Source organism: Nicotiana tomentosiformis, chromosome 10 (genome assembly GCF_000390325.3).
Source record: "Nicotiana tomentosiformis chromosome 10, ASM39032v3, whole genome shotgun sequence".
In the NCBI taxonomy this organism is placed as follows: domain Eukaryota; kingdom Viridiplantae; phylum Streptophyta; class Magnoliopsida; order Solanales; family Solanaceae; genus Nicotiana; species Nicotiana tomentosiformis.
In genome coordinates, this window is record NC_090821.1 from 14,339,338 (window position 1) to 14,356,474 (window position 17,137).

The 17,137-nt window shown below is 35.8% G+C and overlaps 1 protein-coding gene across 1 annotated transcript; it reads right to left on the reverse strand.

Moving 5' to 3' along the window:
• Window positions 1–15,440: 15,440 nt before the first annotated feature.
• On the reverse strand, window positions 15,441–16,232 carry LOC138899791 (uncharacterized). Its single transcript, XM_070186483.1, has one exon. The coding sequence runs from the start codon at window positions 16,230–16,232 to the stop codon at window positions 15,441–15,443; it is 792 nt and encodes a 263-aa protein (XP_070042584.1).
• Between the last annotated feature and the right edge of the window lie 905 nt (window positions 16,233–17,137).

Genomic DNA, 17,137 nt, shown 5'->3' on the forward strand with positions numbered 1-17,137 from the left:
TTCACACATAATATTGTCACAACAGCACAACATCATCAACTCGTATTTACAAATTTTTCGTAGGCCACAACTATTACAAAGGTACAATAAAGTCAATTAATTTCATAACAGATAGTCCACAGCTCAACACAATGTATATAAAATCTCAAAAACAACCACAAGGATGGGAAAATAACTCATCATAGGACAACGCCTTCTTTAATCCAAATTTTAGCTAAATATATAAACGCCTCAATTTAAACTTATTTATTTAATTATTTGCAGATGAAAAATCCATAATGTGATTATTTTCAAGAAATATCAAATCAACAAACATACGGAATTCACATAAAAATCCTAGTAGCAATCACACCAAATTATCATATAAAATACAAAATCGACAAACAAGGAATGAGGCATGACTAATCAAGGATTTACTAAGTTCCAACGATTTTTTAATTTAATACATAAGGGTGTCTACGAATTTCAACCGATATAATTTGCAAATCTAAACCAAGTACGTACTCGTCACCTCACGTACATGGTTTTCAATTACACAATTTCCATATAAGACTCAATGCCTAAGGGGTAATTCCCCCACTCGAGGTTAGGCAAGATACTTACCTTTTTAAAGTTAGGCCGATATTCTAAAATAGCTTTCTCACGTGAATTGACCTCCGGACGACTCCAATCTTTCTTGAGCCTTCCTTACATTACTACGAGGTTCCAGAAATCCTAGCAACTTCAATCTATGTAGAAGCATAACAAAAGTGAACCATAATTAGGAAGATATTCATGGTTTCAGCTCATTTGAGCATTTTATCAAACACTAAAGTATGCAAATTTGGTTACAAGGTTCTTCTACAAGATTTTCTTCACTCCACAACCCAATACTTACTTATTTGAGCTCAACAATCTTTCTACAAACCTTATTGGTACAAGCATATATGCATAATACTCTTACACCTAAGAATCATACTCCTAATCATCAATCTTTTACCCCAAACTCGAAATTGAATAATAGGGGTTTGAATCTTACCTCTTAGATGAAGATCTTGTGATTGGCATCTTTGATTCTTGAAGATTGGTGCAAGATTGGATGATTAGAATGTTAGGTTCCCTCATTCTCTCTCTAAAATTCTTTTACTTCTCTCTAAAACCCTCAGAAAAACACCCCAAAATAAGCCCCAAAGGCTATTTATCAAAATAGGGTCGGGTTATGAAAATAGAAAAATTAACCCTCCGAACTTAGGTCTGCGGTTGCATAATGGACCGAACAATTGGTATGCGGGTCGCACAATGCACCGCAAAATAGATGCCCAGAAATGGGCTTCACTGGACAGGTCTGCGACTATTTTGCGGTCGCATAACTACTTCTGCGGCCTGCCGAATGATTCTGTGGTCGCAGAATTGGCCGCAGAATTACATTCTGCCAGCCTTTAGTAATTTGGTCATAACTTCTTGTAGGAGTGTCCAAATGACGAATGGTATGAAGATTTAGAAACTAGACTTGAAGAGCTTTAAATTGATAGGTCATTCATCACATAACACCTTATATATATGTAGATATGCTCGTCCAAAATTTGGTCTTGTGCGTATCCATTTAAAACTTTAGTCTATCATGAAATTTCCAACTTGACTTAGACTTAGGGCTCACCTTAGACCTCACACCACTTATAATATGCCTCATACACTTATTATCATATCCAATTTATATCTATCATATTAATAGTCCTCGTCTGGATACAAAATAATATAATTAGCGCACATCAACTTTCTTAATAGCGCTTAAGTACTTCATAATTTTTCGGAGTGTTACAGGATCAAAACAATTGCATGGCAAGATAAATCCACAAATCTGGTCTCGTAGTGAGGTAACAGTCATGCTACCCTACTGGAGGCGCTCGAACGGGCTGTGGTAGTCCTTTTTCAGAGTAAAAGGGATGAACTTCTCCAAAAATAGCTGTGATAACTGATCCCAAGTGAGTGGAAGTGAACCTACTGGTCTACCTCAAACATACTCCCGCCACCACCTCTTGGCAAAACCGTGTATCTGAAACACTGCGAAGTTGACTCCATTAGACTCCATAATACCCATATTGCGCAATACCTCATGACAACGGTCTATGAAATCCTGTGGGTCCTCAGAAGGTGTGCCACAAAAGCGAACAGAAAATAACTTAGTGAACTTGTCCAACCTCTTCAGCCCCTCGAACAACATAGCAGGCCTCTCCATGGGCTGAGTAGCAATGACAAGCTGAACTATTCCAACTGTTGTGACCGCTGGAGTCTGATATCCATGAGCCATCTACTCTGGTGTGTGAGTAGTAGGAGTCTAGGCTCCTCCACCATCTTGAGAGATGGCTGGTGCCATAGGGATCATACCGACCTGGGCCACACTCTCCATAAGGCACACTAGGCGGACTAGAGTGTCTCGAAGTATGGGAGTGGCTAAAGAATCCCTCCGGGACCTGAGCTGGTCCAACTGGTGCAGTCTGAACATGGATCTCCTCCTCCTGCTCGATCTGAGGCTTTGCAATAGGTGTTGCTGCGCGTGCTTAGGGCTGAGCTCTGCCTCTGTCTCTACCTTGGCCCCGGACCCTACCCCTGGTAGTGGCTGCGACCTAGGTCTCCGGCACCAAGTCCATTGTGGATGTTGTGCGTGCCCTCACCATATGCGAGAGAACAAGAATAGAATGATTCAAACTCAATAATAGAATAAAAGCGCATACTAGAGAAATAAATAAGTGAAATTTCTTAAAGCCCTATAGCCTTTGGAAGATAAGTACAGACGTCTCCATACTGATCCTCTAAACTCTACTAAACTTGCTCATGACTCGTGAGACCTAGGCAACCTAGTGCTCTGATACCAACTTGCCATTATCCGAAATCCCAACTACGGGGCTGTGATGGCGTCTAGCGTCCACTTGCTAGGCAAGCCAATATTAGTACATAACTATTCATTTTAAAATCAATTTGAAAGCATATTAATAAGAAATAAAGCTGTAGAAATTCAAAATAAATATAATAACTCCAAACGTTGACTAATCAAACTCCGAAATCTGTTGTCACTAGTACATGAGCATACTAGAAGTACTACAACCAATGTCTTAATAAAAATACAACTTTTGAAGCAAAATAGATAGTAAAACTAGATAGGGAAGGGGACTTCAGGGACTGCGATTGCTGAACAGCTCTACCTCAAGTTTCCGTGAAAAGCTAATCTGAGCGAGCCTCCACTAACTGATATTGGGACCAATACTAGAATCTGCACAAGAAGTGCAAAAGTGTAGTATGAGTACAACCGACCACATATACTCCGTAAGTGCCAAGCCTAACCTCGATGAAGTAGGACGAGGCTATAACAAGGCACTCACGATAAGCCTGTACAAATATAATGAAATAACGATAAAACAGAGAAAAACAAGTATAACATGAAAACAAGAATAGGAAATACATAACATAGGGTCCTAGAATAACATCAAAGCTCAATGTTTCTCAAATACAACACGGAAACAGGAAATAACAACTCCAAACAGTTAAATATCTCTTCTCCATTGCAGCATGGAACCCAATTCACATATAAATATATAAATAACATGTCTTCTCCATTGCGGCGCGCAACCCAATTCACAGATATATAAATAATTGGTCTTCTCCATTGTGGCACGTAACCCGATCTACAAATATATATAGATACCCTTACGGAGTGCAACCCGATCCCAAATAGTAATACCAACATCTGTTGCGGCGTGCAACCCGATCCCACTTAATAATATATATATCCGTTGCAGCGTGCAACCCGATCCCAAAAAAATTAAATTAAACGAATAAATTACAACCGGCTACGGCATATCTCCAAATAAAATAAAATAAGGAAATTTCGTAATTAAAGACATAAGAGAATAAAAGTATCTATCTAACAACACCTAAAATCATAAAGCAAGCAAAGGCGGTCAATAAATAAAGGCACGGATACATAGAAACAATTAGTAATTAAGGTATGTAACGAATAAAGGCATAATTTAACAAGTAAAGGCAAGTAACAATTGAAACATTTAATAAGTAACTAGTCTCGCTGCACGTGTATTCCAGATCATTTATTATAAAATATATATACTAAAAATTGTAAGTGCATGCTCAAAAAAATATTTACTTAGTTATATGTTACAAATTTGAATAGACAAGCTAGCATTCTCGCGCAACCTTTAGATCTTTTATGAATAAGTCAAAAGGCTTACTCTTTGACAAACTCTAACTCCATTTTCTAGTCATCACGCTATCAAATAAATTTTGGTACATCTCCCTTTTGAAATTTGATTGCTCGAATAGACAGTATTAGAAGCAACATTCTTTGATCAACTTTTATCTTCTCTGTATTCTTTAACCACATAGAATTATCAATTGTGCTTTGGCATAATTGTCTTGTCAAGATTGATTGTTCTCTTCTAAAATATTCAAGTCTCTCCTTTTCTATTTTAATGTACATGTCTTGCACAAAAAAATTGACTTCATCATATACACCTATAAATGATATTTAATTATACATCTAAGTGTTAGAGTCCAAATCGCATAAGTGGATATGAAAGATTAAATTGCACAGTGAGTCTTTTTAGTCTAGTTATGAAAATTAGGTAATCAAATAAATAGAGTTAAGGAAAATATCCATATATCACATGTACTATTCAAAATGATTTATTTTTAATATTTTAATAAATTTTTAGAGCTTGATATCTTCCTCATATAACGATAATACTTTCTTCACATAAAGTTCATCACGACAAGGAACTCTCCTTCGGCTCCCCCATTTAACTCCATTGGACTTAGATAATATAAACATAAACCCAACAAACAAATACTTACAAGAGGTGAAAAATGAATTAAAATTTGATAATTAATTAGATAAGAAAAAAGCGTAGAAGGAATTAATATATTTATTAAAATGAGAGATTTTAGTATTGCTTTGTCCCTTTATTATTCTAAAATGATCCAAATATAATAAAAATGTATTGCCCCAATTTGTAAGAAGTATATTATCTACATTAATGTTACTTGAGGAATGCAACAAAGTAAAAGCGATAGAATAGGGACTTACAGAATTAACGATGGATATATGTGTAGGGGTGTACATAGGTCGGGTTGGTTCGGATTTTTCAATTATCAAATCAAACCAATGGTGTCGGATTTTTAAATTTATAAACCAAACCAAACCAACAATCCGGGTTTTTCAATCTCGGTTTTTTCGGGTTTTTCGGATTTTTTCGGATTTTTTTCCTGGTAAAGTCTTCATAATATAAAATATGTAACTTGTGCTCCAATATTTCTTAAGTCCTAGTAAAATACAACTATATAATGTGTTTTCCAATAAACTAATACAATAATATGAGATAAGTCATAGCATTATACTAAAATATTCAATAACAAAGATAAAATAATAAAATTACATAAACAAATATTGCTGATTAATAAACCATAATAAAAATTAACATTATCTAAAAATACTATATAGGTCATGCTAAAATAAATATAGCTAATAAGTACTAATATTAATTGCATAACTAAGCACTAAAGAAAAAGATAAACTAAGTTATGCATTTTCATTATAAACCAATGTAAAACTAAAATAATTATCCAACATTATCGTCATTCCTAGTATTGAATTGAATTTCTTTTGTTAGCATTAGTATTGATTTGAATTTCTTTTTTTAGCATTAGTATTGATTTGAACTTTGTTTGAGTTACTATATTTATGGGCTATAAAATTTATTTACTATTCAAGAATGTTAAGTCTAAACTTGAAATAATAAGTTAAAAGATAAAACTGTGAAAAAGTTTAAGAAATATTTATAAATTACATTACAATAAATATTTATATGTATAAAATATTTTTAAAAATTATATAAATGTACTATCGAGTTGGTTTGGTTTCGGTTTGACTTTTTTTAGTTAAAATCAAACCAAACCAATTATGGTCGGGTTTTATTTTCCAATACCAAACCACATCGGGTTATTTTTTTTCGGTTTGACTCGGATTATCGGTTTGGTGCGATTTATCGGTTTTCTTTGTACACCACTATATGTGTGATTTCATCTTTCTCAAATATAATAAGAATCTTGACGGCAAGAGAAAGAAGAAGAAAATAGCTGAGTTATAAGTTATATGACGATATCTTTCATCCAACATTCATATTCTAGAGCTATTTATAAAGCGAAAGACTATTTCGTCATACAACTCATTGGTTATTGGATATTAAATTTACCTTGAACAATTGAAATATATTCAAACTTGTATAAATTGAGAATGATATTAGATATCCTGATCTCCAATTGATCATGCCTTGGTAGCGTTTAAAATTTATTGGAGAGCATGATTAAAAATTTAACACATTACATGCTTTTGTTTAATTGAGTTCATGCTTAAGTAGTTCATTTATGACCTCTAATCTTGTCGGCGCTTAGTCTTTTATGATGAAGAATAAATAAAATATATTATGTGAATGTCCTAAACACTATGTTTGACATAAATATAGTTTTGGCAATAGTACTTAATTGAATACACGTCCTTATAACCATATACAGTTCACAAAGTAAGAATTGAAGCACCCCTAGAGCCTTAAAATATAAAAGGTTATATTTAACATGTTTAAAAACTTAGAATTTTCTTTTTAACAAACGGAAAGAAAACATACATTGAAAAAAAAGGCATAAAAGCATAAAATTAAGAGTAGCTAGTAAACTTACTTTTGCCACAGGTTCAAGTTGACGTGAATACAGAAATTGAAGTGTAAAAATTGTGAACATCAATCCTAGTGTATGTATATCCAAGAAAATCTAAAAAGTTGATAATATGTTTTCTTTGGCAGCGTTAAGATACCCCAAGAATTTGACAGTGGACACCGAGCAATTTTATATGTGAAGAGTGCGGGAGAAAATCATGGAAATCTTAACGTGAATAAGTTTCTCTATACCAACAATTTTCCCAATGGCGGCAAAATGATTAACTCTTGAAACATAATCCCGCTTCCTAGACTTTCGATTTAGCTTTGCTACTTTCTTTTTGTTGGCCAACGGTTGGATTGTTACTCATTAAAAGGACACAACCTTTTATAAAAGACACTTAATTTTCTTCTTCTTAATTGATACTATTATTTAGTAATAAATAAATAATTTTATAGGTAGGGAATTTAGGTTATTTAAAAGGACATTTTAGTAATTCAACTTTTAACTTTTGAGGTTCCCACTTTTATAATAATTTAGATTTAGATTTAGATTAGATTTAACTTTTGAGATTCCCACTTTTATAATAATATAGATAACATGAATTAAATGAAGACATTGAAATAAGTGAAGGTAATAAATAAATATCTCAACCCGCATGCTTAACTCATGACTACACCTATACACTCGTTACTTTGCATATACACTGTCCCCAAACATAAATTAAGTAGCAAACAAACCAATCAAGATTTATTTCTCTCAAGTCAAGGTTAGCCACAACACTTATCTCTTCCCGCAATCAAATCAATTATCATCATGTTCGCAAGGTCCACTTCGTATTCGCGAAGGCTGAATCCCAGCCTGCCTTCGCGTTCGCGTCTCTTGGTCCGCGTTCGCAATGGAGACCCCTACCATTCCCCAGATAATTCCCCAAAGCTTCGCGTTCGCGAAGATTAAACCCCCAATGTTTCGCGTTTGCGACCTACCTCTCGCGTTCGCAAATAGCAACCTGTCTCGGCTCAAAATTTTCCCTTCGCGAGCGTAAGAGAGCCTTCGCGATTGTAAAGTACTGTGCACCAGATGAAAAACAGTTGGCGTACGTGAAATTAATGCGACCTCGAGGTGTATTCTGGCCCACACAAGGACGGCGAGGTCAGTTGGCGTACGTGAATATGTCTGCGGTATAAGTTTTGAAGTAGCAAAATTGCCTAAGGAATGAGAAATCAAATTTTGAAAATTTGATGAACTCCTGATCCTCTCGTTGAACCTCCTAGAGTCGCAAGTACGGATGCGAGTTTTAGAGAAAATATTTTAAACAAATTACCAGGAAGAATTTTGTTAAAGGAAATATTTATGGCCCTAGAAAACGCACTTTATTAACGCAGAATGGGATAAAAAAGTGTGACATTCATGCAACTGGAAAAAGGCCTAAACTGAATTTTCAACTAGACTACTATTCTTTCAAGCTTAAATGATTGTTCAATTAATTCAATGTTTAGGACCCATCTGAAAATGCCTAAATTGAATTTTCAACTAGACTGTTCAATGAATTGAAAAGTTTAGGCCCCATTTGGTTATAATTCACTTGCAAATACGTACTCCTCACTTTTACTGGGCCACTATGGATTTTGCACACCCCTTAAGAAATAATAAATGAAGTGAATAATTTACTATAATACTCATATTAATTGATGCATATTTTGAATGGATTTGAGAAAATGATTTGAAATGAGTAATTAATATTGTCGGTATAACAGAAAAAAAGAAATTGTCTTCTCTTTATATGCTAAAAGTGACAACTAAAAGTGAAAATCTATTTTTAAAATACTGAACAAGTAAAAGTAAACGGAGGGAGTACTAAATTTATATTTGTAAAATTAAAGTTTGGCCATAAAAATTTGGAATTAAAATTTGAATTTTTAGTTAGATAAGACCTATTTTGCCATGAAATATTTTTTATTATACGTAAAATACTAAATTATTATTTGTAAATATTAGTTTGATCATGAATATTTGTAAACACTTAATTCATTTTTGAACTTCAAGTAAAATATTGAAACAGTGGTATGAAGGTGTATTTCAAGTGAAATACTAGTTTTCAGTTATAAATGTCCAACTTCCACATCTTTTTGTTCAAATGAAGTTCCCCATGTCCAGAAAAGAAAAGGTTTCCATGTCCAACTTCAGCTTCAGCTTCTACAATCCTTTTTCAACCACAATTTCTTTTTAAAATAAATGTCAACTCAATATTATTCACGCTCTTATTATATTAGTAGTTTTTTTCAGTTGAAATAGTTATAACGATCTGATATGTCATTTTGAGTTTTAGCTTTCCGTTTCGTGATTTGAGACCTTGAATAGCTTCATTTGATGTATTATGACTTGTGTACATAGTTTATTTTGTTTTTCGAAAAGTTTAGATGTGTTTTGGTAGAAAAATTCACATCTAGAGCTCTTATGTTGGTGGAGTTGACCGCGGTGAACATTCTTGGTAACGACCTCGGATCGGTGTTTTGCCGATACCTATGATGATTTTGGACTTGTACGTATGTTTGATTTGGGTCCCGGGTGACTCGAGGCCGTTTCAGCACTTATTGTCGAAAGTTGAAGTTTTGAGTTAAGAACATGTGAATTCTTGAGTTTTAATGTTTGATTCTTGATTTTTTTTTTTATGTTAGTTTGATGTTCTGAGCTTACAAGTGAGCTTGTATGAGATTTATATACTTGTTTGAATGTTTGGATGGGGTCCCGAGGGATTCAGGTGAGTTTCGAATTGGTTTCAAGCTGATTTTGCTAAGTTTCCATTACTAGTGCTGCAGTCATCGCATTTGCGATGGCCAACTCGCAAATGCTAGATCACATTTGCAATACCTAGGGAGGAAGGGCCAATTTCGCAATTGCGTAGCTGAGGTCGCAATTACAATACTTGCAATTGCGAAGAACCTATTGCAATTGCGGCTTCTGAAGCTAGGCGACCCTTCGCATTTGCGACCACTGGATTGCATTTGCTAGCTGGAGTATTGCGAACAAGAGTTCGTAATTGCGACATCTGCAGCTGGGTAAAAAGTGAAGGGTTCTAGAATTAGCTTATTTTATTCCATTTTTGAGACCTAGACTTCGCTAGGAGGCGATTTTGGAGAAGATTTTCTTCCCAACTTCAAAGGTTAGTAACTTTAACTTATTTTTGATTAATTTTTATTATTTCCCATATATTTTCATCCCTAAATCTAGTATTTCATAGAGTAGAAATAGAATTTTTTTTGGATAGTGACTTAATATTTTGAATTTTAGAGATTTAGACCTCAATTTGAGGTCAGATCTCGAGACGAATCACACATTTAGACTCGAGGATGAATGAGGAATCAAGATTTAGTCTTGATTTAGGATTTCAACCAAGTGGGCCCGAGTTGACTTTCTGTTAACTTTTCTAAATATATTAAAGATCGAACCTTTTTTATACTAGGGTAGTTTATAAAAATTGTTTTAATTTATTTGAGTATTAATTGACTACATCCGAGTTGTTTGGAGGCTTGTACTAAAGAAAAAGCAGTTTTGGATTGTGGATTAATTTCTTAAATAGGTAAGTATTGTGGTTAACCTTGATTTGAGGGAATTATGTTGTAAATGCTTTACTTGTTTGCTTAAAGTGTTGGTTGCGGCACATATATAAGGTAACAAGTGTATATGCATTGTCATGAGTTAAAACATGTGGGTAGAACTAGTTTATTTCATGCTCTTACTTGTTCCAAGCCTTTACTTATTCTATGTCTTTACTTGTTCCATGCCTTTACTTGTTTCATGCCTTATTCTCTTATACTATATTGGATTGTGTGACTACTTGATTGTTCACGTGTTAGTAACCTTGTTTGAGTGTGTGTTGAGATATACGTATGAGACTAGCTCTTGTGTATTGGATTTCATATTACGCGTTGTTCATGTTTATCCTTTCTTAATGAATTATGCTTATTCGTCCTCTTTTATGTTATATTATAAATTTTGCCATGATTGATTGCTTGTTGGGTGTTTTCATACGTATTGGCCTGTTGGATCGGGTTGCCGCCACAATATTTATATGATAAGGACCGGGTTGCTCGTCGTAACAATATGGCTATGGAATCAGGTTGCCGCCGTAACAGTTTTTGTGTTGGATCGGGTTGTGTACCACAACATGTATATTATAAATTACGATGTTAGTTTGTGATATTATCTTCCTTTGTGGGTTTAGCTATGGTATTCACGGTTATCATATCATCCCCGTTGATTTAAGATGTTGAGAAAAGTTTTGGTTGCTAAATTCGAGAAACATGGCTATTACTTCTTTTATTGAATCCTTTTTATTATTTTTCGCCTTTATTCATGTTATTACTATTGTTATTTCTCTTGCTACCTCTATTGCGTATTAACTGTACAATTTCATATGGTAAGTGTCTTGTCATAACTTCGTCACTACCTCGTCGAGGTTCGGCTCGATACTTACAGGGTATATTGGATCGGTTATACTCATACTACACTTCTGCACTTCTTGTGTGGATTTAGGCGTTGGTCCTAGTGGCATTCAGATGGGAGCATAGCTTGGACTTTAGGGAGACTCGAGATGGTGTTGCACTTCCGCCACAGACTCTGGAGTCGTCTTCACCCTCTTTATTTACTGTTTATTGTATCCGATAATATTGTATTTTTATTTTGACCTTGTATTTAGTTCTCTTAGAAGCTCACGTACTCGGTGACACCAGTCTTGGGAGGTGTTCACAGTAGTTGTATTGGTCAAGAATCATTATGTCTTTCAGAGCTTCACCTTTATGTATGATATTATGCTGCTTAAATATTAGTTTTGTGTCTTTTATTATTATTATTTAGTGTTGGCTTGCCTTGCAAGCGGTGTTAGGCGCCATCACGAATCCTTGGTTGGGATTTTGGGTCGTGACAAGTTAGTATTAGAGCACTAGGTTGCGTAGGTCTCACGAGACATGAACAAGCTTGGTAGAGTTTGAGGATCCGTATGAAGACGTCTGTACTTATTTTCAAAAGGTTATAAGGCTTTAGGAAACTTTATTTTCTTTCTTTCTCTATTAGCCCCGTCAAAATCATACCCAATAAGGGATATGAAATGGTCGTTTGTAATAATAATTACCCAACGCAAGTCGGGGTTGAACCTCAGGGAGTTTAATATGGGTGTTATGATAAATACTTAAGCGAGAAACTTGATATAACTCAATTTATCTTTCAAACAAAAGTGGTGTATCAATTTCACTAATTAAACTAGTATGTTTTGTGAACTAAGCTAGCAAACATGTAATAAGCAAAATGTTTATGAAGTTTTAACAAATGGAGAAAAGTCTAGGGTTGTACACTTTACCTAGCCGCACAAATAAAAGTGCGATCCGCGGACTTCCATGCAGTGTTGTATCCTTAGCCATCGCACAACACCTAACGCTGATTAGTGCAACACACCTCAAATTTGGTTAAAAATAATAAACAACATGTAAACTAAAAAAGAAAAGGAAAAAGAGCTTGGGTTGCCTCCCAAGAAGTACCTTATTTAACATCGTGACATGATGCAATATCAAAGCATCCTTAATTGAAGTAAAGAACTGCCACCATGTGACTTTCACCAACTTTTTCCAAATAATGCTTCATTCGGTGACCATTGACTTGAAATATTTCTTTGTTCTTATTCATCAAGTCCAAATCACCAAAGGGGGTCACACTAACAACTTCAAATGGACCACTCCACTTCCTTTTAACTTTTCGGAAAACATTCTCAACCTTGAGTTGAATAACAGTACTATATCGCTGGCCTTGAACTCATTGTTCCAAATATACTTGTCATGAAGGTACTTCATCTTTTCTTTGTACAAGGACAAACTCTGATATGCATAGTACCAAAATTCATTCAATTCATTCAAATGTGCGACCCGTAAATTAGCTGCTACATCCCAATCAAGATTTAGTTTCTTTAAGGCCCACATTGCCTTGTGCTCTAATTCCACTGGGAGATGATAAGTTTTTCCGAACACCAACTGATATGGATACATTCCAATAGGTATTTTGTAAATTATTCTATATGCCCATAGAGCATCATCAAGCTTAGACCAATTTGACAGATTCGAATTCACCGTCTTTGACAAGATACTCTTTATTTCTCGGTTGGAAAATTCTACTTGACCAGTTGCTTGTGAATGATAGGGGGTTGTCACTTTGTGAGTGACGCCATATTTGCCGAGCAAAGTATCAAAAGCCTTGTTGCAAAAGTGCAACCCTCCATCACTTATGATTGCTCTCGGAGTCCCAAACTTTGTGAAAATATTCCTCTTCAAGAAAGCCATAACACTTCTAGCCTTATTATTGATTAAGACAATGGCTTCAACCCATTTAGACACATAATCCACCACATCTAAAATGTAGGTATTACCACAAGAACTCATAAAAGATCCCATGAAGTCAATGCCCCAAATATCGAAGATATCAATCTCCAAGATGTTTGTAAGGGGCATCTCATGTTTCTTTGAAATTCCACCGGCCAATTGACATTCATCACATCTTTTTATCAAATCATTTGTATCTTTGTAAAGAGTAGGCTAATAGAAAACATAACTTAGGACCTTAACCGCCATTCTTGTTCCCCCATGATGACCACCATAAGGTGAAGAATTGCAAGCCCCAAGAATATTACTTTGTTCTTCATCCAACACATCTCCTAATCACCCATCCGTGCAAATACGGAAAAGGTATGGTTCGTACCAATAATAGTCTTTGCAATCCCTCTTGATCTTCTTTCTTTGGGTCAAAGTGAACTCTTCCGGAATGATACTACTTACAATGAAAATTTTCAAATCCGCGAACCATGGTACCTCTTTCATTGATAGTATTAAAAGTTGCTCATCGGGAAGAGTCATTGATCTCAAGGCCATTACTTGGCCTCCCCTCCTCCTCCAAACGAGATAAGTGGTCTGCCACTTGGTTTTCACTTTCCTTCTTGTCTTGGATGTCAATATTAAATTCTTGCAAAAAAAATCACCCATATCATCAACCGGGATTTTGATTCCTTTTTGCTCATAAGATAATGAAGTGCCGCATAATCCGTGTGCACAATAACTTTAGCACCCATCAAATATGGGCAGAACTTCTCAATAACAAACACAATAGAAAATAGCTCCTTCTCCGTAATGGTATAGTTGACTTGTGTACTATTCATGGTCTTACTAGCATAGTAGATTGGGTGAAAGATTTTATTGATACATTTTCCCAAAACAGTCCCAACCGCTATATCACTTGCATCATACATGAGCTCAAATGGTAAACTCCAATTTGTAGATGTAATGATAGGAGTTGTTTTCAACTTGAGCTTCAATTGTTCAAAAGCTCTCATTCAATCATCATTAAAATGGAACTTTGCATCCTTCTCAAGGAGTTTTCACAAAGGGTTCACCACTTCAGAAAAATCTTTGATAAATCTCCGGTAGAATCCCGCATGGCCTAAGAAATTCGGCACACCCTTTACCGAGGTAGGAGGTGGAAGCTTGAAAATAACTTCAATCTTCGGCTTATCCACTTCAATACCATTCTTTAAAATTTTATGTCCAACGACAATGCCTTCCTCAACCATGAAATGACATTTCTCCCAATTGAGTACCAAATTTATTTCCTCACATCTAGCCAATACCTTATCCAAATTAGAAAGGCAATCATTAAATGAAATCCAACAACCAAAAAGTTATCCATGAACACCTCAAGGTAGTCTTCCACCATGTCCATTAAATTGGCATCATACACCATTGAAAAGTCACTGGTGCATTGGAAAATCCAAAAGGCATCCGTTTGAAAGCAAGCGTACTATACGAGCATGTAAAAGTGATTTTCTCTTGTTCTTTCGGTCCAATAAGAATTTAGTTGTATCCCGAATAACCATCTAGAAATCACGGCCGACCAACCTATCAAGTATTTGATCCATGAACGGGAGGAGAAAATGGTCTTTCCTTGTGACTTTGTTGAGCTTTCGATAATCCATACAGACCCTCCAACCGATGACCGTTGTATCCCGAATAACCATCTAGAAATCACGGCCGACCAACCTATCAAGTATTTGATCCATGAACGGGAGGAGAAAATGGTCTTTCCTTGTGACTTTGTTGAGCTTTCGATAATCCATACAGACCCTCCAACCGATGACCGTTATTGTAGTATCAACTCATTCTTATCATTGGTAAGAACCATCATGCCCCCCTTCTTTTGGACACATTGAGCTGGAGAAGTCTATGAACTATCGGAAATGGGATAGACAACCCCAATATTAACTATTTGATAATCTTCTTTTTGACCACCTCTTGCATAGCTTCATTGAGTCTTCTCTGATGTTCAATACATGGCATAGCACCATCCTCCAACTTGACATTATGCATGCAAAATGCGGGGCTTATACCCCGAATGTCTGCCAAAGTCCATCCAATAGCTTTCTTCCTCCTTCGTAAGACCGCCAATGTGGAATCCACTTGCATGCTAGTCAAACAAGAAGATAGAATAATCGACAAAGTAGAACAAGGGCCAAGAAACTTGTATCGAAGGTGGTGTGGAAATGGCTTCAACTCCAAGGTATGTGGATCTTCAATTGAAGGCTTTGTAGGAGGGGTCTTCCTATTCTCAAGATATTATGATAACTTTTGGGGTGCATAGTTATATGACCCCATTCCTTTCAAAGAGTTCACACATTCCATGAAACCATCAATCTCCTCATCATTAAAGTTGAGCTAAACATCTTCCAACATGTCACCAACATTGATTGTGGCACTAGTATCATCAATAATGACATCAGTCACCAAATCCACAAAAGAGCACACCTCGTTGCTATTTGGTTGATGCATAGACTTGCACACATGAAATATCACTTGTTTATCAACAACCCGAAAAGTGAGTTCTCCAGCTTCAAAATCACAAAGGGCCTTACACGTAGAAAGGAAAGGCCTTCCGATAATGATAGACACTTCATAATCAATCTCACAATCAAGAATAACAAAGTCCACTGGAAGAATAAATTTATCAACTCGGATCAATACATTCTCAATCAAAGCTAATGGTCTTTTTATTGTATGATCGTCCATTTGTAACCTCATAGATGTGAGTCTTATTTTCCCAATCCCCAAAGTTTTGAAAATTGAATAGGGCATAGAATTGATACTCGTCCCAAGATCACATAAAGCTTTAGCAAAATCGGCACTTTCAATAGTACAAAGAATTGTGAAAGCACCGGGATCGTCCAACTTAGGAGCCATAGAATGAACAATAACACTAACTTGATGAGTGACCTTGATTATTTCAAAGTCCATTGATCTCTTCTTGGTCACACGATCTTTCATAACCTTGACATAACCAGCCATTTTCTCCAAAGCTTCCACCAATGGCACATTAATAGAGGGATCTTTTATCATTTGAATAAACTTTTTGAATTGATCCTCACCATTTTTCTTAGTGAGCCTTTGAGGGTAAGGAGGAGGAGTCTTTGGTAAGGACTCCTTAGCCTTTTGCGCTATAAGATCCAGCATGTCAATGATATGTTCCCTAGATGGTTTGACCTCCTCTCGAGTCTCTTCCACACCATCATCAATGTCAATTCGAAATTCATCATGTACTTGAACATCATTTTATGGGACTTCCTCTTATTGGACCATTTGGTCATCCTCTACAATTTGCTTTTCATTTGAGGTGGGTGCATTTCCGCCACTTCCACTTCTTGTGATAACCACCATGGCATGTCCCGTATTATTACCAACCTTTGGGTTAACTATCGTGTTACTTAGTAATGCACCCTTAAGACGAGTATTAAGAGCTTCAAAGATTTTCCCCATTTGAACTTCAAGATTCCGAATCGGTGTGGTATGTGAGGCAAGTTGGGCATCCAAATCTGCATTATTTTTCATCATTTGCTTGAACATGTTCTTAATATGACCCATTTTATTGCTTGAAGAACTTGAATCTTGGGAAGGATATGGAGGTGGGTTACTTGGTTGTTGGTACATTGGAGGTCTTTGGAAATCCGAACTCCGTTTTGCATGATTTTTATTGTTCCTCCAATTTCCTTAATTACTACCTCCCAAATTCCCTTGGTTGTTGTTGTTATGCCAATTTTCTTGATTGTTAGAACCCCAAGTGCCTTGGTTGTTTTGAGATAGCCATTGATTTTGATTGGAGCCTTGGAAATTGCCCGTTTGCTCTTGGTAATTATTCACAAATTGAACCTCTTCTTTTTGCTCTTGATAAGAGTCATCTTGGTCATAACCACCATCATCTTGTGCATACGTCTCTACTCGGGGGTTGAAATTGGGGACCTTTAGTTTGCTTCCTGTTGGCAAAAACACTCACCTCCTCCCTGGCATGAACTTGTTTAGGAGCTTGAGTTTGATGGAGTTGAGTCTCGGCAAGTTAAGTCATGGTAGTGGTCAATTCCACA

Coding starts and splice junctions, on each gene's coding strand:
- LOC138899791 (XM_070186483.1), bottom strand. CDS start 16,232: ATGCTGGATCTTATAGCGCAAAAGGCTAAGGAGTCCTTACCAAAGACT.